This window comes from Alexandromys fortis, unplaced genomic scaffold (assembly GCF_014885135.2).
Source record: "Alexandromys fortis isolate MF-2015 unplaced genomic scaffold, M_Fortis_MF-2015_v1.1 scaffold_165, whole genome shotgun sequence".
NCBI classification, from domain to species: Eukaryota; Metazoa; Chordata; class Mammalia; order Rodentia; family Cricetidae; genus Alexandromys; species Alexandromys fortis.
The window spans coordinates 224,680-248,803 of NW_026068038.1; the positions used below are offsets into that span (position 1 = coordinate 224,680).

The 24,124-nt window shown below is 51.9% G+C and overlaps 1 protein-coding gene across 2 annotated transcripts in view; it reads left to right on the forward strand.

Moving 5' to 3' along the window:
• Atp2c2 (ATPase secretory pathway Ca2+ transporting 2) overlaps positions 1-23,825 on the forward strand; it is a 60,888-nt gene extending 37,063 nt beyond the window's left edge. For both annotated transcript variants that reach the window (XM_050165258.1, XM_050165259.1), the window contains 17 exons: positions 644-710; positions 5,077-5,201; positions 5,337-5,434; positions 7,081-7,182; positions 8,214-8,303; positions 11,520-11,621; positions 12,042-12,198; positions 12,962-13,132; positions 13,692-13,789; positions 13,875-13,925; positions 14,849-15,015; positions 16,452-16,520; positions 16,609-16,725; positions 17,821-17,968; positions 19,165-19,263; positions 19,690-19,831; positions 21,169-23,825. In XM_050165258.1, coding sequence (XP_050021215.1) covers positions 644-710; positions 5,077-5,201; positions 5,337-5,434; positions 7,081-7,182; positions 8,214-8,303; positions 11,520-11,621; positions 12,042-12,198; positions 12,962-13,132; positions 13,692-13,789; positions 13,875-13,925; positions 14,849-15,015; positions 16,452-16,520; positions 16,609-16,725; positions 17,821-17,968; positions 19,165-19,263; positions 19,690-19,831; positions 21,169-21,287 — 1,922 coding nt within the window. In that variant the 3' untranslated portion in view covers positions 21,288-23,825. The remainder of the gene's footprint in view (positions 1-643; positions 711-5,076; positions 5,202-5,336; positions 5,435-7,080; positions 7,183-8,213; positions 8,304-11,519; positions 11,622-12,041; positions 12,199-12,961; positions 13,133-13,691; positions 13,790-13,874; positions 13,926-14,848; positions 15,016-16,451; positions 16,521-16,608; positions 16,726-17,820; positions 17,969-19,164; positions 19,264-19,689; positions 19,832-21,168) is intronic.
• Positions 23,826-24,124: the final 299 nt, after the last annotated feature.

Genomic DNA, 24,124 nt, shown 5'->3' on the forward strand with positions numbered 1-24,124 from the left:
GAGAGAGAGAGAGAGAGAGAGAGAGAGAGAGAGAGAGAGAGAGCGAGAGAAAGAGAGAGAGGAAGCAGAAGCAACAGAGGCTTATCCACCCCGGCAGGAGTAACACAGAGTACAGATAGGAATGGTCCAGGGTGAACTGGTGATCCGTGTCTTCAACCTAAACTAGACAGGAATCCTTTCTGAAAGAACAAAACAGGATTTTTTTCCCCTCCAGTAGAATGTGTTTTCTTTAAACAAAACAAAACAAACAAACAAAAAAAGGTGAGTGATTGCGGGTTCTTTTTATTTCTTTGCTTTGGTTCATTTGAAACAAGGTCCACACTGACCTCAAACTCTTGCCAGCCATCCTCCTGTCTCAGCCTCCTGAGTGCTGGGATTATAAGTAGGAGCCACCATGCCTACATATCCAGTTTAATTCCCTTTGAACCACTCCCACCTTCCCCCCATTCTGGAGATTGAACCTAGGGCTTCGTGTGTGCTAGGCCATCCTTCCTCTCCAGCCCAGAAACCTCAAGCTTCTGAGGCGGCTCTTATTTCCAGCCTTCGAGGTCCCAGAGGGCCCCTCAGGAAGTGGGCTAAAAGCATGGTGAGGCACTGGGGTGTGCACAGTGGCCCAGACTGACGCAGTCCTCATCTCTTACAGGTCTCCTGATGCTGGTCGGTTGGATGCAAGGCAAGCCCCTTCTCAGCATGTTCACTATCGGGGTCAGGTTCGTTGTTAAGGCTCCCAAGCCCCTCCCCCAGCAGAGTGGGTGCAGACTGCAGGGCAGGCTGGGAGAGGGAGGCACTTCTTGACCCCAGCAGAGCGGGTCTCCCGTAGCATGTGCGAGGGGTGCACTTTATAGAACATAGATAGGGTCTGTTTTTCATCCCTCATCACTGAGGATTTGGATCTATCGAGGTGAGGGCCTGGGCCTCCACTGTGCCTCAAGCGTGGGCAGGGTGCGACCTTGTTATATTGTGGCAAAATGCCTGAGGAAAGGAACTTACTTTCTTACGGAGCAACAACACATTTTGGTTAAGGTTTCAGAGGGTTCCTCCCAAGGTCACCTGGCTCCTGTGGTGAGCAAGACAGGATGGCAGCAGAAAGTGGGGAGGCATGTGGTACTCCTGATTTCTTCCTCTCCCCTTCCCCATTTGCTCCCTTTGGGATGGCACCACCCACACACAGGGCGGCTCTTTCACACATGGCCAGAGGCACGACATACCAATCTCTTGATGGTTTCTCCATCCAATCAAGCGATCAATCCAGACCACTCTAACTGGGGCCAGGGAGTAGGGTGGTGACAGAGCAGGTACCTGGCATGCGCAAAGCCCTGGCTTCCATCCCTGCTCTGTGGAAGATAGGTACAGCACTTCACCTTGACTTGATTACATCTGCAAGGACCTGGATGAACAATCCATCTCTCCGTCTCTAAGACGGGATCTCATGTAGCCCAGGCTGGCTTTAAACCTCTTATGTAGCCAAGGATGGCCTTGAAGTTCTGATCACCCTGCACGTAGTTGGTTTAAGCCTTGCTGGGAATTGAACCCAGGGTTTTGGGTTTCAGACTCTCAGGAGTGGGAGTCTGGATCTCTTGATGCTGGGACAAGAAACAGGAGCTCCCAGCTGGTTCTTGCTTAGTTCCTCGGGGTCACACATGCTCCACCTTATAAGTAGGGAAACTGAGATTCAGGTTCCACCATTGCCCATGGCTGCAGATTCCAGGAGCGGAGGGGAGACCCTGAACCGCTTCTCACAGTGCCTCTCGGCAGGATAAGACCCTTCACACGCTAAGATTCTGTTCACACCCTAGACAGCTGGCAGCCGTCCGGCCACAAATATTGACCAAGCATTGCTGGACGATTTGTTACATCATCAAAGCACTGATTGAGCCACAGGCCTGGGCCCTCACAGGGTTTTCAGGCTGGTAGAGAAAGTGATTGTGAGCAATTTAAGTGTGGGTTAACAATGCAATTACAGCTTAGCATCTGTGCTGTGCTGATACCCCATGGGAAGTGTTGGCTGTGAGAGAGACTGAGAGGGAACAGGGAGGAGTGTGGAACTGGGAAGGGAGTCAAGGATATTTTCTATGTGATATTGGAAGCAGGGAGTTGAGAAGGGCCAGTTAAGAGGATAGCAGGAAGAGATCGCCAGGCAGGAAGGAAGCAGCAAGCAGGTATAAAGGCCCCGGGTTAGGATAGTGCATAGCAGACCAGCGCCGCTAGGACACCATTGACACCTGATGCAGTCTCTAACAAGCTCCCAGAAGTACCAAGGTGCCTGTCCCAGGACACACTCCGTAACTGTAACTGGGATTAGAACCTCCCCCAGCCAGGCCCCTGCACTAGCAGAACCAGAGGTGCAGCTCTCAACCCTCAACAGCGCCCTGATGTTGAAGCCATGGAGAGGCAGAGGAGGAGGATCCTGGAGGAGCTGCTGAAGAAAGCAGAGCCCTCAGGGGGTCAAGATGCTGGACCGCCACCCTCCACAGAAGGGTGCAGCCTGGCCGTACAGAGCATGGGGGTATGGGACTTGCCTGGTGTGCACAGGGCACTGGGCCTCATCCCCTCCACACCCTAAACACAAACAATTACTATTCTGCATTTTTTTCTCATCTTTTAAGCCATCAGAAGTTGCAGGAACCTAAAAAGGCATCACGCCTGAAGGGTAAAGAACAAAACCCCAGTGTCCCCATTGATCCTCCCCACATGGCTCATGGCGCACCTGGGCAAGAACCTGTTCCTTCCCCTGGGACACTGGATAGGTAAAACCTCCAGGCTTTTGTGATGGATTAGTCACCCCAAACCACCAAATCGGAAGGCAGAAATGGCAGACACGCCAACAAGAAAACTTTCCAAAATAAATAAAAGCAGAGTGTTGTTCTTCGAAAAACTTCACCTTAGGCCCTGGTGGCCGGAGTGTCATTTAAGATGACTCAAGGAACTCGCTCTTCCTGACCACTCCTAATCTTTATTAGTTTGTGGATTAATTTTTTTATTGCTATGAACATATCCAGGTGTGCGCACAGAGCCCATCCCTTGACATATGGGGGTGTCCCCCTCATAATCTAATGTAAATGTTTGCTTAGCTGGTCTGGCCAGCCTGGGTCATAAAACCAAGGAAGCTGGTTTCACTGTCACCATGGAAACGCCCCCACCCCTCACTCCAACCTCCCTGACCAAATTCAGTAATCTTGTTTTATATAACTTGTCTCTGAATGGCCCATTGTCTCCAGGTGAAAGGTCACTATTTATATCCCCCCCCCTCTCTCTCTCTCTCTCTCTCTCTCTCTCTCTCCTTTTCTGCTTTGTGTTTTTAAAGACCAGGATCTGTCAATGTCATCCAGGCTGGCCTCAGGCTTGCTAATGGTGATGCCCTGACTTGGCCTCCTGAGTGCAGGGATTGCAGGTGGGAGCCACCATGCTTATCCAGGAGGCAGCTTAGTTGGGTGTGATCGGAAACCCTGTGCTACAACACACACAGCACTGGGTTGTTTTTTTTTTTTTTAACATTTTTTTGTTTGGGGCGGTCAGGGGGACAAACAGGGCTCAATTCTCTCCTTCCATTGCATGGTTCCCCGGGATGGAACTCAGGCCGTCAGATCTTGTTAGCAGGTGTCCTTTATCACCTAAACCGTTTCGCCAACCTCTCTTTTCTTTTTTCAGTGGGACACCAAATAGTGACAGCCTTCACCATTTAATGCAGCGAGGTCCCCTGGGTGATGAGAGCGCCCTGTGAGCCCCCACCAAGTTTTCTGACTTCTCACTAGCCTGAGCTGAGCGTTCCCTCTGCACCCGCAAGAGTCAGGTCCTCGTGATGAGTTCACGTCTGCCCCTTTAGCACCTCAGCCTGAGGGAGGACAGAAGGCAAAAAGCTGCCCCTGCATCAATGTAGCCAGAAAGGGCTTTTAATCTGAACTCTGTTATATTTAATTTTTTTGTTACCAATGCTTTAAAATTCAGTCCTCGTGAGGCTGGACCCGCAACTCATGGTCAAGCACTTGCCTAGCATGCAGGCTGCCCTGGGTTCCACTCCAGCGCCACAGAAGCCAGTGTGGCTGTGCGCACCTCTCACCCCAATACTTATGAGGTGGAGGAAGTGAGTTCAAGGTCAGCTACATGAGACCCTGTCTTGTAAAAGACAAATACAGTCACTCTATTAAAATGGTAGCTGGCCTTCAGTTTCTTGGGAAGGATAGCTGGTCTGCAATACTCTTGCCCCACCCTCTGGATAACAGCTTGCTTTGGGCCGACCCGACCTGGCGATCACCTGCTCAGCATGGCTTGGATTGTCCCTCTCCTGTGTGGCTTCTCAGGTGGCAGAGCTTGCCCTGTCACTTCCACACCCCAAGTAGTCCCTTTCTAGAAGTTACTGTGGGTGGTTCCCTCTAAGTGAAAATACTGGAGAGTTTACTGTGTTTACAGGTCTCACATCCCCCACCTTCACTCCAGGGCCAAATGAGAGGGCTGAGATAGTGGGTGTGGCCGGTCTCTCCCAAGATCGCAGCACTGGAGGGGGTGGTGATGAAATGAGCAGATATCAGATGTACTCTATCACAAAGGGGAGGGGAGGGGGTTGCACTGCTTTGGCTTCTTTGGTACCCACAGGACTAAAAGCTAAACCATTAGAAGGTGACAGCTAAAATTTCAAGGACCTGGGGATGAGTCTGCATGCCAAAACCTGCTGCTTCCTTTTCTTCCCTTCCTTTTTTTTCCCCTCTCCTATATTACATCAACCACAGTTTCCCCTTCTTCTAGTTCCGAGAGTGACTCTCTGAAATTGCCAAGCACTTCCCCAGAAACTCTGTCCCTAAGAAATGAGAATGTCATGTAAAGGGACTTAACGGACACCAGTTTGCACTAAGATGTGACTGCCTGGCCGACTGGAGAGGTCCGGGCTGGGGAGGTAGCTTACCAGGGAGGTGGTGGGACAGAAAGAGTGATGGGGGCAAGTGCATCGTGGAATTAGAATTAAATAGACTGTCCGCCGGGGGCAAAGACAAGACTCACTAAGAAGAAAGCATCGTCACCGGTGTCGGTTGAGATGGACATCACCCTTGGATGTACTAACTCTGGTTCGACTTTTCTACTCAGCTTGGCTGTGGCGGCCATCCCAGAGGGGCTGCCCATCGTTGTCATGGTGACGCTGGTCCTGGGGGTGCTGCGGATGGCCAAGAAGCGGGTCATTGTGAAGAAGCTGCCCATCGTGGAGACTCTCGGTGAGGCTTCCCCACTCCAGTGCAATCTGAGTCAGGGGGAGGTGTGGGGTTGGGATTGCTCACTCAAGAGTGTTGCATGAGCCCCAGGCTTGGGGGTGATAACTCATCTCTATAAACCTATTCCCATGGTGCCAGGCTGCTGCAATGTTATCTGCTCTGACAAGACAGGCACTCTGACAGCCAACGAGATGACAGCCACCCAGCTCGTCACTTCCGATGGGTTCCATGCTGAGGTGAGCCTCGTGCTATCTCACAGGGCAGGAGAGCAAGGTGTACCCTGATAGTCCTTCTCCTCCCCAGGGAGATCACACATTCTCTTAGAACAGCAAGGAAGAAATTAACACTTTGGAGGTCTGTCTGAGAAAGGATTGTGACCTTTAATTTGAGATGTCCTCTTTGATTCTTAATTATCATATTTATATTTTAGGGTTTTGCAGGATGTAACCAAGGGTCTCCTTCACACTAGACAGGCACTATACTACTGAACCACACTCCCAGCCCCTCATTAACAGCTCACCCCGCTTTTGTGGTTCTGGGGATTGCCTGGCATGCTGGGTAAACCCTCTACCACTGAGCTCACTCTTCCCAGCTCACTCTTCACTCTCATCTGAAGACAAGGTCTCACTCCGTATCCAGGCTGACTTTGAACTTGAGAACTGCCTGCCTCGGCCTCTCCACTAAGCTAGGATTGCAGGCTTGGGCCACTAGGCCCTGCTGCATTTGGGTTTTTGAAACAGCCTCACTCTGTAGCCTGGGCTGGACTGGAACTCATTATGTAGTCCAGGTTGTCCTGGAGATGGCGGTCAGTCTTCTTGTCTCAGCTTCCCATATGCTGGGATTTTCAGGCATGAGTCACCATGTCCAGCTCGTTAAAAAAAATTTAAAAGCTACAGAAGTACCTGTCACCACCCATGACAAACTGACCCTGAGTCACTGTCTGTGCCTCTCTGTCTCTCACAAGGCACAATGGCACGCTTCCTTAACCAGCAATTTTGAGTCTGGGTGTTTTTCCACAGACCTTTCCAGAGCAAAGGGTAAGGAAATAGGAGCCCACAGGTGATGGCCTTCTCTTGTCAATAACGTGTCTTTTTTTTAATTTATTTATTTATTATGTATACAATATTCTGTCTGCGTGTATGCCTGCAGGCCAGAAGAGGGCACCAGGTCTCATTACAGATGGTTGTGAGCCACCATGTGGTTGCTGGGAATTGAACTCAGGACCTTGGGAAAAGCAGGCAATGCTCTTAACCTCTGAGCCATCTCTCCAGCCCTCAATAACGTTTCTTTACTTTTTAAAGATTTTTTTGAGATATTTGTTTATGTGTATGGCTATATGCCTGTGTGCTGGTATGGTAGGCACATAGGTACAGTTCCCGTGGAGGCCAGTAGAGGGCGTTGGAGCCCCTGAAGCTGGTACTACAAGCAGTTTGGAGCCATCTAGTGGTGGTGCCGGGAACTGAACAAGACCTATCAACCACAGAGCCAGCTCCCTGGCCCCTCAATGCCATTTTCTTGGCACATTGTCATGCCGGTTTATGAACATTCCATGGCTGGTTGCTTTTCAGCATTATCTTGATTGACAGGTTTATGAGCTGCAGAGGCCAGATATTTCCTCTTGGCTTAGGTGTGGCTTCTCCCAAGCTGTCTCCCTTTGCTCCTCAGCTTGTGCAGCAAGGCCTCCACTGAGAATGCTGGCAGCAGCTGGTCGTAATGCACGCAGCCTCTACTGTCAGGGAGAGGTCCTGGGTGGCAGACAGTCTGCGGGGTCATCCTAACGTATATGCTAATGGATGGGACTGTAGGAGAGGGAGCAGGTACTCCCCCCCAGGGTTTATGGGTCAGGTCTCGATAACACCCTCAGTCTGCCGTATCCTTCCAGGTCAGTGGAGTCGGGTACAGTGGCGAAGGGGCCGTGTGTCTTCTTCCATCCAAGGAAGTGATCCAGGGATTCAGCAACGTTTCGGTGGGGAAGCTGGTGGAGGTGAGTGTTGGGTAGCCATGGTGGGACGGTGTGCGGCCTGCCTGGGATGGAGGTGACTGACCAGCTTCAGCAGTTAGGGCTGTCGCAGCTGCGGACATCACCCCGGCAGGACGGGAAGGAGGAGGGCGAAGGGAAGGCAGAGCCTGGCTGGGCTGGTGGGTGCGGATCTTCCTAGTCACTGTTGGCGTTGTCAGGTGTGGTCTCCTCCTCATATGCCATCTGCCCTTCCTGCATGGCCAGCGGCCTCCCGGAAGTCAGGGCCTCCTCCCGAACAGTACCCTCCTCCGTGGGGGGGGGGGGCGCTCTACTGCCTTCCCTCCCCTCAGCCCCCTCAGAAACAAACTCAGAGAAGCCCCTGGATGGTTGAAATCAGCTCCAGGGTGGCAGGGAAGCAGCAGTCACCCACGCTCTGTCAGGCTCCTAGATGTTTCTCCAAACCAGCCGTGTACTGCAGAACACTTCCCTAAAGCCTGTGGCTTGACTGATGCCTGCCTGTCCTCCCATGCAGCCAGTGCCCACTCTCCAGCCCCAGAGCACAGTGTCACCTGAGTGGAAACCCACTAGCTGTCACCACCACCCCACTACCCCACCACAGACCCTGGTCCACCTGCACCTCGTGCTCCCCTGACCGCTTCTGGAACCAGCACTCCTCCTAAGCCATTTCCCAGCCTAGTGGGACAGGCCTGGCATCCCGGCTACTCAGGAGACCAAGGCAGGGGTACAAGTTCAAGGCCAGCCTGGGCAACTTAGCAAGCCCTATCTCAAAATGAAAAACAAGCCTGGGGTATGCAGTTCAGTGGTAGAGGGCTTGCCTAGCATGTGAGAGGCCTGGTTCAATGCCTGAAGATGGGGTGGGGGTAGGGGTGACACATTTGTGTGTTTCTAAGACACCCATTTATTAGAAGGAAACTTGTTATCTGGCCCAGCTCTAAGGCCACGCCTGCAGTGCCCAACCTTTCATAGCATGGGTGAGCCCAAGGCCCAGGGGCTGGTTCCTTGTACTGACTGCAGATACTCCAACCCCGCTTCAGGCAGGCTGCATCGCCAACAACGCTGTCATCAGGAAGAACACTGTGATGGGCCAGCCCACAGAAGGGGCCTTGATGGTTCTGGCCATGAAGGTAAGGGGCCATGTAGTGTCCGTACTACTACATGTACTACGGTCCTGTAGCTCCTGTACTACGTGTACTACGGTACTACGCCTGTAGCAAGGGCCTGGAGATTCAAGCACACACACACACACACACACACACACACAAGAGAGAGAGAGAGAGAGAGAGAGAGAGAGAGAGAGAGAGAGAGAGAGAGAGAGAGAGAGAGAGAGAGAGACTGGTCATCCTTGAAAGAAGAATGCCAACTTTATTGTTGGCATTATATTGATGGCAGCTTATATAGTGCCTTCCCTGACTAATGGCCATGCCCTAGCTCTCAAGATCCTTCAGCTGCAAGCCATCAGAAACCACTCCCCTGCCATCAGGGTCTCGTGCTCAGAGCAGCTGCAAGCACAGGAAAAGCAGCTGTTTACTCCAGCAGGCAAAGGGTCATAGAAAATTCAGAGTCTGATGGTCTGCAGTCTGCAATAGGGTCAGAAGAGGACATCCGTGTCCTTCTCTGTGTGTCTCCACTTGTTCCCTTGAGACAGGGGTCTCTCGCTGAACCTAAGCCAGGCTGGCAGCCAGCAGGCCCCAACCGTCTTCCTGTTACCCACCAGGTCCTCCAACAGGCACACATAACCACTTGCTGGCCTGGAAGTTTTGGTTCCAAAGGGAGGAATCTTCCTGCCAGGAGACACAGCAAACATTCCATAGAACTGTAAGCTCAGACTTCCCCAGGGCCACTTTAGGTTTCTGGTGCCCTGAAGCAGACAGGCTAAGAAAGGAGCAGCAGTGGTAATAGGATCCTGATTACCAGGAGGAAATTGGATTGCTTCTCCACAATGGAGGTGAGAACGATTACGTCTGGCGTGCAGGGGATCCTATAGGGCATCTCTTGGTGCCACCATGTCTTGTGATTAAGGTCGATGGGAAACTACAATGTAATTCAGGCAGGATAACAGAGGGTACGGCCCCATCAGGAATAAAGGTGTGGGTAACTCCTCCAGGGAAAGACCTGTTGAGGTGCTTGCTGAGGGTAAAGGAAATACAGAATGGGGAGTAGAGGAAAATAGTTACAAATGCCAGTTAAGGGGCTGGAGAGATGGCTCAGAGGTTAAGAACACTGACTGCTCTCCCAGAGGTCCTGAGTTCAATTCCCAGCAACCACATGGTGACTCACAACCTTCTGTAATGAGATCTGGTGCCCTCTACTGGCCTATAGGATATATGTAGGCAGAATACTCTATACATAATAAATAAATAAATAAATAAATAAATAAATCTTTAAAAAAAAAACAAATACCAGTTAAGGCCATGTGACCAATTACAGATTATAATAAATCAGCAATATATAATAACTCTGTAATTATAGTAAATAACATATAATTATAAATAACTATAATTTAACATATCTATAAATATTAATTCTAATTTAATAATCTGAATATAATTAAATAATATAAATAATAACACTATAATAAATATATAAAACAAGGATTATAATTGAATGTTCTGTCACATATTAAACAGATATTCGTGTTTTCTGTCCTTTCTTTTTTCCATGTAATTATCTTGATTCTATCAGTTCTGTTCCTTTAGAGAACCTTGACTAGTCCACACAGTTCTGGGGATTTGAACTCAGGTCCTCATGTTTGCGCATCAAGCCCTCTTACCTGCTGAGCCATCTCCCCAGCCCTAGACATGATCTTTGTGATCTGCCCACCCCTCTTTCACACCACTCTCACAATTTTATTAGCTTTTAGGAGTGAGAATGGAATCCAGGGCACCGGGGCTGCCTGAGCCAAACTCCAGCTCTTTTCACTTTGAGAAATTCCATTGCTGTGAGGCCCAGATCAGCCTTGAACTCACAATCCTGCAATCCTATCTCAGCCTCTGAGAAGCTGTGATCACAGGCACGTGCCACCACACCCTGCTGGCCATTACATCCCCATGTTTTGTCATCTTCCCTGGGGTGACACAAACAAATATCTACTCACCCAGATAGGACACCCCCAAAAGCATCAATTCCACCCAAGCCCAGCTTGACGGGTGGATGACTTTTTTGGGTTTGCTCAAAATAGTATGTATGGTGACCCCAAACAGCCACATCCCTAAGGAGCCCAGCCCTGATCTGGTGTGCCCCTTGCAGGGGAACTTCTGCCTTCTGCATACTCTAGCATGTCGGCTGCTGCTGCAGCCGAGGAAGGGTTGAGGAGGTGAGGGTCTGATGCCCTCTCTACCCCTCCTTCTGAGGGTCTCCTGGGATGAGTCACAGCTTCTCAGATGGATGCTGATGGCTGCCCTTCTCAGAGGACAGCCTTGCACAGCACAGCCACCGTTGGCCACTGCGGGGGGGCTGCTGGCATAGCTGTGCTTTGAGGGGGATTAGGGGTAGGGACTTTTTCCAGACATGGTGGCACACGCCTTTAATCCCAGCACTGGGAAAGCAGAGCTAGGCAGATCTCTGTAAGTACAAGGCCAGCCTGATCTACATAGCAAATCCCAGGCCAGGCAGGGTTACCAAGCAAGACCCTGTCTCAGTGGGGGAGCAGGGTTCTCAGAGCCCCTCCTTCCCTGAGCCGGTCCCACTTCCACCAGAGTTCTGGGATTCCTTCCTCTCCCAAACACTGTTTCTCATGCAACTGTCTCTCAGGCATGAGATGCCTGGCTAACATTGGTTTGCTTTTGGAAAACTGAGTTTGTCCTGAGTTTTAGTTTAGTGAGCAATAGGTCCCGAAGTCATCAAAGACCACACAGGTGCTGGTCCTGCGGGCCCCAGGCTGCAACTCCCCAAATGTCCTCATTCCTCAGGAGTTTCCAAAGGCAATGAGGCAAAGACTTGGTTCTGGGTCAAGAGAAAAGAAAGGCTCCTGGGTGAGACATTTGAAAACAGACAGCCTTCCATTAGCTACTGCTTGGGGCTCTGTAGTTTGGATGTTGGTTTATACAGAGTTTAACTTACTGCAGTGGTTCTCAACCTGTGGGTCACAACCCTTCAGGGGTGGGGGGCACAAATGACCTTTTCACAGGAGTTACCTGAGACTATTGAAAAACACATATTTCCAATTAATAACAGTAGCAAAATCACAGTTATGAATTAGCAACGAAAGTAAGTTTATGATGGAGGGAGTACCACAATAGGAGAAACTGTGTGAAAGGTTGCAGCATTAGGAAGGCTGGAAACCAGGGGCATACAGCCTGGCTTGGGGTGACTCCCTGAAAACATCACCTCTTATACCCTAGATGAACTTAGGTGACGTCAAAGATTCCTACACACGGAGAAAGGAGATTCCCTTCAGCTCAGAGCAGAAGTGGATGGCCGTGCGGTGCAGCCCGAAGAATGAGGTGAGCTTGGCTGTTGTTAAGACAGAATCACCGTGGTGCCAGGCTGTCCTGGAAGGCTCCTGCCTCAGCATTGAGAGCTGGGATGGCGGAGCACACATCCCTCCCTTACCAAAGTAAGGCACAATGCCTGGGGGGAGAGGATGGCATGCCCAGCACCCTCTGAGAGCTTCCAGTGAGGTGACAGCCATGAACCTGGCATTCTGACCCCTGGTGCTCATAGTGGGGGCCCTGACCCAGCCGCACCTGCGTCCCTGGGGATTAGCAATGTGGAGTCTCAGGCTTCTATTAACCTGTGTTGGAAAGTCCAGGCGTGGACTGTGTGTTGCAGAGATTCTGGTATGGGCTCCCGTGTGAGGCAGTTGTCCATGCGGCAGGAAGCACCCAATGGCAGAGGGTTTTGTTTTCCTTTTCTTTTCCAAGGACCGGGAAGACATTTTCTTCATGAAGGGGGCCTTTGAGGAAGTGATCCGTCACTGCAGCATGTACAACAATGGGGGCATCCCCCTGCCTCTGACGCCCCAACAGAAGTCCTGCTGGCTGCAGGAAGAGAAGAAGATGGGCTCGCTTGGCCTGCGGGGTTGGTACCATGGCCTCCTCCCTTGTCCACTGGGGCCTTGTGTTGGCCTGTAGTGTCGCTGGGATGCATGGGAACAGGGTCCTGGGTGAATTCTGCCACCGGCCAAAAAGCAGGCAGGAGTGGACCAACAAGCAACTCCCAACGTGAAACTTCACAGTTGAAGTGCCTAGTCCCCCCTAGCCACCCATGACACCCGCTAATCTAGGGGTGGCTTGTGTATGGAGGAGGTACTGCTTGCCAGATTCTCTAGGGCATGTGAAGTTTGTGCTGTGCGCACTGATTTCAGGCACGATTTCATCCCGTACCTTCCGCCACGAAAACCCAGAGCTCTCAGATGATGGGAGACGGTCCATTTTGGGCATCTACAGCTTTCTCTGGGGCAGAGTCAGGGTCTTCCCCATCAGGCTGATGTTAAAACTCTTGTGCCATTTGTCACCCCGTCGCTTGTTGGAGAAAACATCTCAGAACACTCTGGAATACTTGTATTCCATGGGGGCAGGGCTGGGAGAAGAGCCAGGTTTCTCCTATTCATGACCTCAACCTCCTGACTCTGGAGACAGCATGCACTGAGTCCTTGGCAGGTGAGGCTGTCCCAGATGCCTGTCTGCCATCTCCCCGGGGCTTCCGCTGGACCATCAGCCTGTATCCCACACCCCTCCCTCCCTATCCAGTGCACCTATGCTCCCCAGAGGGTCACAGCAGGGCTTGCTAGGACCAAAGGTGGTCACCAGTCCCCAGAAACCTGTCCTTGTGTCTCCTACAGTGCTGGCCCTGGCATCTGGGCCCGAGCTGGGGAGACTAACGTTCCTGGGTCTTGTGGGCATCATCGACCCGCTGAGGGCTGGTGTGAAGGAAGCGGTCCAGGTCCTCTCCGAGTCTGGTGTGTCAGTGAAGATGGTGACAGGAGATGCCCTCGAGACAGCCTGGGCCATAGGTAACTGGGGTGAGGGGCCAGGAGTGGAGGGGCCTCATGCCCAACTGAGAGGGCTCTGAGCTTCAGCTTGTGTCCAAAATGGGGGAATGTCCGCATGTAAACTAAGGGCCTACTGTGCGTTTCAGAGCTTTTCAAGTGGAATCTCATCGAACAGGTGGCATCCCACACCCTGTAGGTCCAGTCTGGCTTCCTCCGTTGGCTGGGTACCTTTGACAAGGCATGGAGGCACACATGTCTGTTCATCAGCGGTGGACCGGCAAGCCACCTCTGCCTCCTCTAATCATTCCCGTCAAGAGTTGTCTTGTTGGCTTTGCCCAAGTCAGCCCAGTGCTGGGAAGTCACAGCCAGAGTCCCAGAGGTGCCAGGGATACTCCCCAGCATTGTGGCCTCAGGGAAGCCCATTTTTGCGTAGTTTTGTTATCATGGACAAATACAGGTTCACCATGGTTACCAGACACTGACTGGATATGGGCTAAAGTCAGGTTTGTCACATGCTGGGTGGGACAGAACCAAAATGGAGGTCCTGGGGTGTTCCTCAGCCCTAACTCCTCCCCCAAAGGAAGAAACATCGGCCTATGCAACGAGAAGCTGAGAGCCATGTCTGGGGAGGAGGTGGAGGGCATGGAGCAGGACGCACTGGCTGCCCAAGTGAGGCAGGTGGGTTCTTCCGGGGGGTGGACGGGACAGAATGGAGAGGTCCTCCAGCTCCTATGTCCCGGATGACTCTGACTCCCTGTACCAGGTGTCTATATTCTTCAGGACCAGCCCGAAGCACAAGGTTAAAATCATAAAGGTAACGGGGCATATGACAGGGGCCTTTCAGGGTGGGGCCATTCAGGGTGGCAGGCTCTCAGCTGGCCAAGTGACCGGGATGGTCCAAGGGGGGCAGGCTGCTAGGCACTTCAAAGTAGAAACAGGGGTGGGTCCTCTTATGGGGTGGTGGGGAAGTTGGGGACCACTGTCCACAGACACTGGGAACAGTCCTAGGAATTAGATAACGTAGAGAAAATATTCCCGTGGCTCCTTTTTGGCAACCAGAAACCAGTGAGTTCCAGAGCTTTCCCCACATCTGTACCTGGCAGTTTGCTGAGCTCTTTGGTAGCTGTGTTTTGTTCTTTGAGAGCTATTTGAGGAGGTTCAGAGGTGTTTAGTTCTTAGTGATGAAGAATAAATGCCAACCCCATATGGTGGCTCACAACTGTCATTCCAGTACTCATGAGGCTGAGGCAGGGGGATCATGAGTTCCAGGATAAGCCTGGGCTACACAAAAACTGTTCCAAAAAAAATGAACAAATTTTGTATATATGAATATGGGTGCAACAGGCCACAGTGCATGTATGGAGGTCAGGTGACACCTTGTGGGGACCAGTTCTCTATTAACCATATGACTATATGAGTCAGGTCATCAGGATTGGTGGCAAGCTCCTTTACCTGTTGGGACATCTTGCCAGCCCAGAAATATGCAACTTTTATAACTCACATCTGCTATCCTAGCCAGGGTGTCACAGCAGCCTGTGAGGCCAGGATGGTGGCTGCCACTTGCTTTGTAGATTCAGGGCCATGCCCACCCTCAGGGCCACTGCGGCAGACCTACTGTGGCTCTAGGCCAGTTGACCCCAGAGTCCAGGGGATGGGGCCCCGTGGTACACCAGGCAGGGCATCATGAAAGTCTGAGAGTTCTCGGGCTCCATCCTCCATCACCTGCTCTTCCCAAAGGCACTGCAGGAGTCAGGGGCGATTGTGGCCATGACGGGGGACGGCGTGAATGATTCCGTTGCCCTCAAGTCCGCGGACATCGGGATCGCCATGGGCCAGACGGGGACGGACGTCAGCAAAGAGGCCGCCAACATGATTCTGGTGGACGACGACTTCTCAACCATTATGTGAGTTGCTATCATCGGCATCCCCAGGATGTACTGTAGTGGATATGGCGGGGCTTTTTTTTTTTCTTGGTTTTTTGAGACAGGGTTTCTCTGTGGCTTTGGAACCTGTCCTGGAGCTAGCTCCGTAGATCAGTTTGGTCTTGAACTCACAGAGATCCGCCTGCCTCTGCCTCCCGAGTGCTGGGATTAAAGGCGTGCGCCACCATCACCCGGCATGGTGGGGCTTTCTTGAGGTTCAGGGAACTCCCTGAAGAGAGCTGAATCCCAAGGTTATCCCTGTAATGATAAGCCCACTCTAAATGTATGGACCTTCTCAAAACAAGGTCATCCTGTCATTCATTACTGTGATATTAAGAAAGCCTACAGTCACTTGACCAGCTAGTCACAAGAGACAGCTGTTAAAAATCATGTTTGGGGGCTGGAGGGATGGCTCGGTCGGCAAAGTGCTTGGCCTGCAAGCATGAGGAGTCGAGTTTGACACCCTGAGTTCACGTGAAAACGCAGGCAGGGCAGTACAGGCTGTTGATCCTACAGCTGTGGAGGAGACAGGCCGACCCAGGGCTTGCTAGCTAGCCAACCTCACCCGATGGGTGAGCTCCAGGCCAGTGAGAGATCTTGTGTCAAAGGAGAAGGACAGCCTTCCTGGGGATGACACCAGGCTGTCCTCTGGTCCCCACATGTGTGCACACCTGCACAAATGAAAGTCCCAGTTGGAGGCCCAGACAGGAGGATTAAAATTGCCTTTCTCTGGATTTAATCTTAAGTTATACTTAAGACTAATCTTAAGTAAATCACGGTACTTAGCGTACAGAAGAACATTTGGAAGCGTGTTTTTAATAGTAGAGGCACTGGTTTAGCAACATTTCTCTGCCACTAAAGACTCTTCCATGAATGATTCAGTGTGTGCGTGTGTGTCTGTCCCACGGACACAGCCCTAGGAGCATGCCTGTAACCCTGGCACTGTGAGGGGCAGAGACAGGAGGATCCCGGGGGCTTTGCCCCAGACTCTGAAATACTGACTCAAAGGAGGAAGACAGAGAGGCAGCCGGACATCCAGCGTGTCCTTACAGCCTCCACACGCATGTTCCGACACATAAACTACACGGGTACACACACACAGGACAGATGGACGGTGATGTCTCTGTACCTCTCATACCCTTTCTTGCTCTGCCCCCAGCGTGTGGAGCTTGGGTGTCTTCCACTCTGTGTGCTGAACCGCAGGTAGATTGTACACTCAGCATTCTGAGCACAGGCAGGGCCCCGGGCTCCAGCTGAAAGGGGTCACACACAGGATTTGTACAAAAGAGGCTGCCACCACCCCCATCAGTGTGTCCCAGGTGTGCCAGCAAGGGTTCCCGACACTGTTGCACACAGGCTGGCCACTCCTACCCCCACCAGGACTTTCCTGGGCACCCACACGCTTGCCTCCCTTTCAGGAGCGCGGTGGAGGAAGGCAAAGGCATCTTCTACAACATCAAGAACTTCGTCCGCTTCCAGCTGAGCACGTAAGCAGAGGCAGCAGGTCCTTGGTAGTCAGCAGGTGCCACATCCGGGGCACGCACTGAGGGGCTGCCTGTTGCCTTTGCCCTGCAGGAGCATTGCAGCCCTGAGCCTCATCACCCTGTCCACCGTGTGCAACCTGCCCAGCCCCCTCAACGCCATGCAGATCCTGTGGGTGAACATCATCATGGATGGACCGCCAGCACAGAGGTAAGGCTGAAGGCAGGACCATGTGAGCTTCCTCTGGGAAAGGAATCTCCAGGCTGCTGTGAGCAGCTTCCTGATGGGCAGAGATGGAGCTTTGTGCTCCCTGAGTTACAGTGAACTCCTGGAGCCCATGGCTCCATCCCATTCTATAGTCAGGTCACCACCTCCAAGAAGACCTCCCTGATCACTCTAACAATGGCGGCCTCATCCTTGGGCATCTGCCCATGCTTGTCCCTAAAGGGGAAAGTATCCTTGTTTTGATTGATTAGATCCATCCTCACTGTGGTTGGTTATTATAGACTTGATGCCCCTTGACCCTTAGGTTGGTGTTTGCATGTTATAGATGCTCATGAACACATCGGTGGCATAGGAGACCTGTGTGCCCAGCAACCTTGGCTGCTTGCACAGGGAGGTATCATTCCAAACGCGGCTAATGTTCCTGTTAGCATTGCTATAATCATCGGCTGTGGTATGCAGAGAGGAAAGCCCAGAGCCTAGCGAGGGCTGCTGCTTCCACAAGCCTCGCTGTGTGTGTGAGAGAGAGAGAGCAGGTGAGGTAGCTCCCAGGTCTCCATGTGCAACTGGGCCTCCTGATGTTCCTGAATGATAAATGGGCATCTGACACAGTAGACCCTGGGGGGCAGAGCTGGGTCCTGTTTCTCCAGGCCCCACTTAGGACCCCTCATGGTAGAGGGAACTACATGGAGATTAGAAGGCCATGACATGGGGAGGGCCAAAGCCCAGTGTTGGCTCCTGCTAGGCGCGCTGGCTTCTAGATCCTTGGAGACAGAGGGTAGAGAGCTATGGCTAACAGTAGCATAGTCACCTGGGGGACAAGAACAGCCCTGCTCACAGGCGACAATCGTCAAGGCTGAGGCACGGGTCTCAGGTGTCCCTTTCTGATTTGAGGCAGGCTCTCCCCCTTTCTCCCTCTTTGATTCAGGAGGGTTTAGGGCGCACTATATAACCCAGGCTGGCCTTGAACTCTGAGTCTCCTGCCTCAGCCTCCAGAAAGCTGGGATTGCAGGTGTGTGCCCCCTAGCCCGGCTTCCAGTGACCTTTGCTATTTTAAAACATCACTTGCCTTGTCCTGCACAGCCTGGGGGTGGAGCCTGTGGACAGAGATGCCCTGCGGAGGCCTCCAAGGAGCATGGGGGACAGCATCCTGAACAGAGCCTTGATCCTGAAGGTCCTCATGTCAGCTGCTGTCATCATAGGAGGGACCCTCTTTATTTTCTGGAGAGAGGTGAGCAAGGCAGGCATTGGCTTGCTTGGGATCGGCTGGGAGCTCTGTGCAGGGCTGGGTGCTCTCTCCAAGGGAAACCGACAGACACACACATAGAGAGAGGGAGGGAGAGAGGCAGAGAGGGGGAAGAGCCTGGTGCTATCCGAGGCCAGAGAGTATGGTAGAGAGAGGTACGGAGAAATTTGTGGGACGAGAATTGGGGCCAGAGCATAGACAGCAGGAGTCTTGATTGGGGGCAGGCATTTCTACTGTCAAAGGAAACTACAGGATCCCCTTATGCTCTGAGACTATCTCAGCACATTGGGCCAGGGAGCCTCGGACATGGTTGTATATGGTTATATACCTATGTGGTTATATCTGTGGCCCAGATGAGGAATGGGGGGGGGGATCCCCACTGTGTTTAGACATGGCCTCCAGAGCATCCAGATGAGAGTTTGGTTCTGGAAACCTGCCTGGCCGTCAGGTGGAGGTGTGTTCCAGCCTGATGAAGTTTCACCAAGTGGGGAGGGAGAAGTTGAGGCAAAAAGTGTCTGACACTTGCACCCACAAATCCATCTCACTGGGGCTCCAGCCAGACCTGGCTGACATGGCTGAGGCCTCAACAGACATTCTTACCAAACACACTGTCTTTGGGACCAGCCGTCCCACACTCCTCACAGAACATGGGCTCTGATCTGTGGGTTTGTGTAGTGGCATGACCCACTAGGGTGTTACCCCCAGGACAGTCTTCCTGATGCTGTGATCCTTTAATTAAGTTCCTCACGGTGTGGTCCCCAACCACAATTGTTTTCGTTGCTACTTCATAACTGTAATTTTGCTACTTTCACGAATCCTAATATAAATGTGTTTTCCGATGGTCTTAGGTGACCCCTGTGAAAGGGTCATTTACCCCAGAGGGGTCTCAACCCACAGCTTGAGCACTGTTGCCCTGGGGATGTCTTTCCCTTCTCTGCTACCTTCTGGCTGTGCTGGCAGCCGACACTCCTAATAGAAGACAGGGGTGGGAGTGCCCTGGGGACAGCGCAGACACACGGCACAGAATCAGCTTCAGGTCCAACTTTGGGACTGGGCTGATGAGCAAACCTCAGGCAGCATCCACAGGCCACACCTGTACCCCTGGCACACAACTGTACCCCTCAGCTCCAAGGTAGGGAGCTTTCCCTCTCTGCCCTGAGCACACCCATTTGTGATTCCAGATCCCAGAGAACGGGACCAGCACCCCGCGCACCACCACCATGGCCTTCACCTGCTTCGTGTTTTTTGACCTCTTCAATGCCCTAAGTTGCCGCTCTCAGGTGAGCAGGGCTGACCCCGCCCCAAGTCCCACGCCCCACCCCCGTAGACCCACAATATGGGGGGGGGGGAGCTGTGGACAGGGACACTGTTACACTGCCTCACACTGATTTTTCGAGACAGGGTTTCTCCGTAGCTTTCTGGTTCCTGTCCTGGAACTAGCTCTTGTAGACCAGGCTGGTCTCGAACTCAGAGATCCGCCTGCCTCTGCCTCCTGAGTGCTGGGATTAAAAGGCGTGAGCCACCACTACCCAGCTTGCCTCTCATACTCTTGGCAAAGTTTTGGGGAGAGGGGTGCTGGGATCAGACTTCATGTCCCCTCAGCACTTGCCATTCTGTCTCGGTGCCAACTGGGGGGGGGGGACACAAAATACACCATGTCCCAGGGGCACAAGTGCTAAACCCGCTCATGCCTCCCCTCCCCACAGACCAAGCTGATATTTGAGATTGGCTTTTTCCGGAATCGCATGTTCCTGTTCTCGGTCCTCGGGTCCCTTCTCGGGCAGCTGGCTGTGATCTATGCCCCACCCCTGCAGAAGGTCTTCCAGACAGAAAACCTGAGAGCTCTCGGTGAGTGATGGGATCAGGAACAAGTGGTTACCCTGCCCACTGGGGTGGAGCTGTGGGGCCACAGAGTGGGAGCTTTCAAGGCCATTCTGGAAAGACAGTTTGGTCGGCAGCATCTGCTCTGTGTCACACAAGGAAGGGAGGTGACGTGCAGACTCTACAGGGAACACAAATGAAGCCCAGAAAGAGGCCCCTCTGCGGAAAGTGGGGCCTGGGGCTAAGACTGGGTGGCAGCACCTGAACCTCAGGACACACACATCTGAGCTGGCCATCAGGCAGTTCTTGCTGAAAGGGACATCTGAGATGCCCAAAGGCCACCGTGTACATGCCCTGCTCTGGAGCACAGGATGCTCCCACAGCCAAAAAGAAGTGGGGACAGGAACCAAATAGTCCCTGTTCCTACAGGGACAGGCCCTGCAAAGGAACTACCCCAAGTGCAGCAGTTGCAGGTCCCCTACCTTTCCCAGGGGTGGAGGACAGAGGGTCAGCTCCCAGATCCAGGACAGAGCAGGCATTGCTCCAGCACAGCTCACTACAGACCCAAAATGGTCACCTGGGTATGAAGATACGCAGAAGGATCACTTGAGACTGGATAAAGCCAGGATAGGCACCTCCGTGTGATCTAAAATCGGCGTCCCTGCAGGGTCCCCGCAAGGGCCCCAGGGGAACAAGCAAAGAAAAGGGAGACAGGACAGCACAAGGCCCCAGTCTGATCCTCAGAATGCATGCCCCAGTATTGCTGGGGAGGCAGAGAGGAGGATTTCAGGGGCTCCAGGCTCAGGGAGAGAGCTGTCTCAAAAAAAGGTGGGGAGCAGAAAATGACACCCAGCATCAACCCCTGACCTCTGCCTGCATGTTCCTGCAAACCCGCACACAAAGAAGACCCTTGGGCTGGGACTGAAGCTCCGTTAATAGAGTACTTGCTGGCACACACAAAGCCCTGGGTTCATCCCCAGCACCAAACAACCTAGGCAATTCCCGTAATCCCAACAGTGGCACTGGAGAGGTACAGCCAGCCAGAAGGACCAGGAGCACAAAATCGCCCTTAGCTGTGTAGGAAGTTTGAGGCTAACCTGAACTACCTGAGACCCTATCTCAGGAAGACAAGGAAACCGCCTCCCCCAAGCAAGTTTCTAAGCAGCCTTTTCCATGGTAGGGAAGAGTGTCAGCTTGCCAAAGCCAAGGTGACTTATTTGGGCATCCAGTGTCACAGAAGGACCCTGGCCTCGTCAAGTGGCCAGCCCCCCCCCCTCAGCCCCCACAAGTCAAGGGCAGAGAACATGGAGGGAGACACGGAAGGATGTGGCAGGCTGCTGCCATCTGAGCCTCTCTCCCCACAGACCTGCTGCTGTTAGTGGGCCTGGCCTCGTCTGTCTTCGTTCTGTCAGAGCTGCTGAAGCTGTGTGAGAAGTTCTGCTCTGGAGCTAGGGCCACCCAGATGCTCCCAGAGGCCGTGTAGAGGAACCACTGTGTCAACAGCCCCGGGTGACCTGCATCTGTCCCCACTCTTCAGCCCTGTCCACTCCAAGAGGCGGATTTTAGGACCACACAGCACCAGGACCCTGGCTCCACATGTCCTCCTGACCTGCTGGGATGCACAGGACAGGACGGAGCTTACTAAGACCGGGCACTATTTATTAAACCACCGTGTTTTTTTTTATTTAACCTGTCTCTGCACTTGAGCAATGCAACTTCACGTGATGGCACAGAGCTTCGCAGTGACCAGAAATATGGCCACTCTGCCCACAGCCATCCCCTTCGAGGCCTTGCTTCTTCATCTAAGATGAGGGCTTAGGGGCAGCTCTGTAAAGAGCTATGCCTCATGATTTGGGGTTCAAGCCCCAGTATTCAAAAAACTCCACAAGTATGATTTATGTAAAATCTGATTTAAAACAAACAAAGCCAAGGCGGTGCCACTGAGTGGGATAAGGCACTAGTCATTAAAAAAGCCAAAACTCCCTATGTTCGCCGTGATGAAGTACACGGTTGCCTAGTGTTTACAAAGCTCTCATCCCATGGACGCCAAAATAAAACCCTAACGTTTTTTCAGAATTCCACATCCACTCCTAACAGGGACTCCTCATAAACACTGACACACGTGAAGTTCCGTCCCCCGGAAAAACAAAACAAAACCAGATACCTCAAAGCACATGCTGGAATCCTGCTTCACGGAGAAAGACCAGAGCTCCATGAGGGAGAGGAGGGCATGGTGGAGGTGCTGGAGTCACAGAGCTGGGCACATGTCTGACATGCCAGCTACTCGGGAGGCTGAGGCAAGAGGATTACCGCTGAAGACCAGCTTGGGCAACTCAGTGGGACTCGTGACCCCTCTGCCTCTGAGGAAAAAGGGCCGGGGCTTGGCACTAGAGTGTCTGTCTGGCATGGATGAGGTCCTGGGCTCAGTCCCACACTAAAAACTATGAAGGAATCAAGGCAAATGTACAATAAAGCCATTGGAAGAGCAATGCCTGCACGCTCAAGACAGCCTACAGAGGAACAAAAAGGATTATGGAGGCTGCCAGAGGGAGCTGGGACCTGCCGTGCGGCATCGCTCTCTGGCAGTGTGGCTCTCTGGTCTCACCACCCTCTCCCCTCTCAAGAGGTGAAGCCTCTTCTGTCTGAAGAAGCTGGACAGGTGATTCTGAGACACTCATAGCAGAGGTCATGATACAAAGGGATTCAGCAAGCATCAGGGACAAATCTCATACACATGTGCGTTCAAGTATGCTAACAGACATCACACATGCACAAGTGCACCTGCACATAGGCTCATGTCACACAATGTGCACCTCCACACAAGCATATACTACATACATACATACACATGTGCACCTGCACACAGACATATAGCCCAGGCACATGTGCACCTTCATACAGGCATACATCACACACATGTGCTCCTGCACAAGGGCATACATCACACACATATCACACCTGGACATATACATGCATGTGCACACAGGTGTATCTCACACATGCACATGTGCACTTACACACATACAAAGAGGCATGTGTGCCCGTACCTGTCCACGCCACACGGTATCCTCATATCAGCTCCTGTGTTCACTCATTTCATGCCAGCCTCTCGCTATAGTTGAGTCTTCTGTCAGGGGCAGGTGCTGAGCATGTGTGAGGTGAGCGTTTGTCCTTTACAGAGTTGAGTGAATATTTTCTCCGCCAGTGCTTAATGAACACAGCAGGCTCTTGAATCTACCTCTGAGCTCAGCCCCAGCCATCTGACATTTTAGAAGTGGTCACCACTGAAGAGGAAAGCGGGCAAACATGAGGCTGTCAGAGACGATGAGAGTTACAGCAGGTGACAACTAGTGTTCAGATGTCAGCCCACTAGAGAAATGGTCCTCGGATGGAGCAGAATCCTGCCGGGGCAAAGCCCACAGAACCATCGACTCTGGGAACTCTTGCTCACATTTGCTAAAACAGCCATGACATCTGCCCAGGGCCATGCATTTTCATGTAACGTGTACAGGTAATCTCATGATTACATCTCAATCTTATGAGCACACATACTTGTGGATGGTCAGGAAGATGACTTCTCTCTACACTATGTTCTCCACATTATGGTGAGAGACGTAGAAGCCTGGTCTCTACCATCAGCCTTACTGACAGAGCAAGTTGGCCAGACATGTGTCCTTCTGGACAGGTCACAAGCAGAACCTTTTACTTATGAAGTCACAGGTGTCTAGCCTTGTGAGGATCTAAGAGGAATTACAGCGAAATAGGGCGGTATTGCAGGGGTCTGGCCTTGTATTATATCACAGTCCTTCAAGAGATCAGTAGTACCTATGTTGCCCTAAACTTCCTTCACTATCCCTGTTCTGATTCAAAATAACAATTAACACTCTGTACCAGTTTTTGATGCAAGATTTTAGATTCAGTAGACTGGTTTTGTGACCTGAGATTCAAGTGATAAGAAAGGCTGCTGACTAACCGTGTCCAGATATTATTAATCACACATAAATGTAAAATAGTACACATAGTCTTTGCCTCTTCCTTTGATCTCTCATTGGTTTAGCCTCTTCCTTTTGTAACCTTTGTTGCTGTCCCTTTAAGAGATGGCTGGTCCCACCTCACAGTTGCAGCTGTGGTTGGCTGCAAACTAGGTGATAAGCATGCCTGTATCCTTGTAGTTTTTTTTTAAATTAATAACGAGTTGCTAACGAATGGATATACACATACATGCTTGGGAATGTGTTAACAGCAGAAGAGTAAAGACTGGAAGAAAATGTGGAATGTAGGGAGTAAGAATAAATATGCAGAAGAATAAAGAATGCTAGA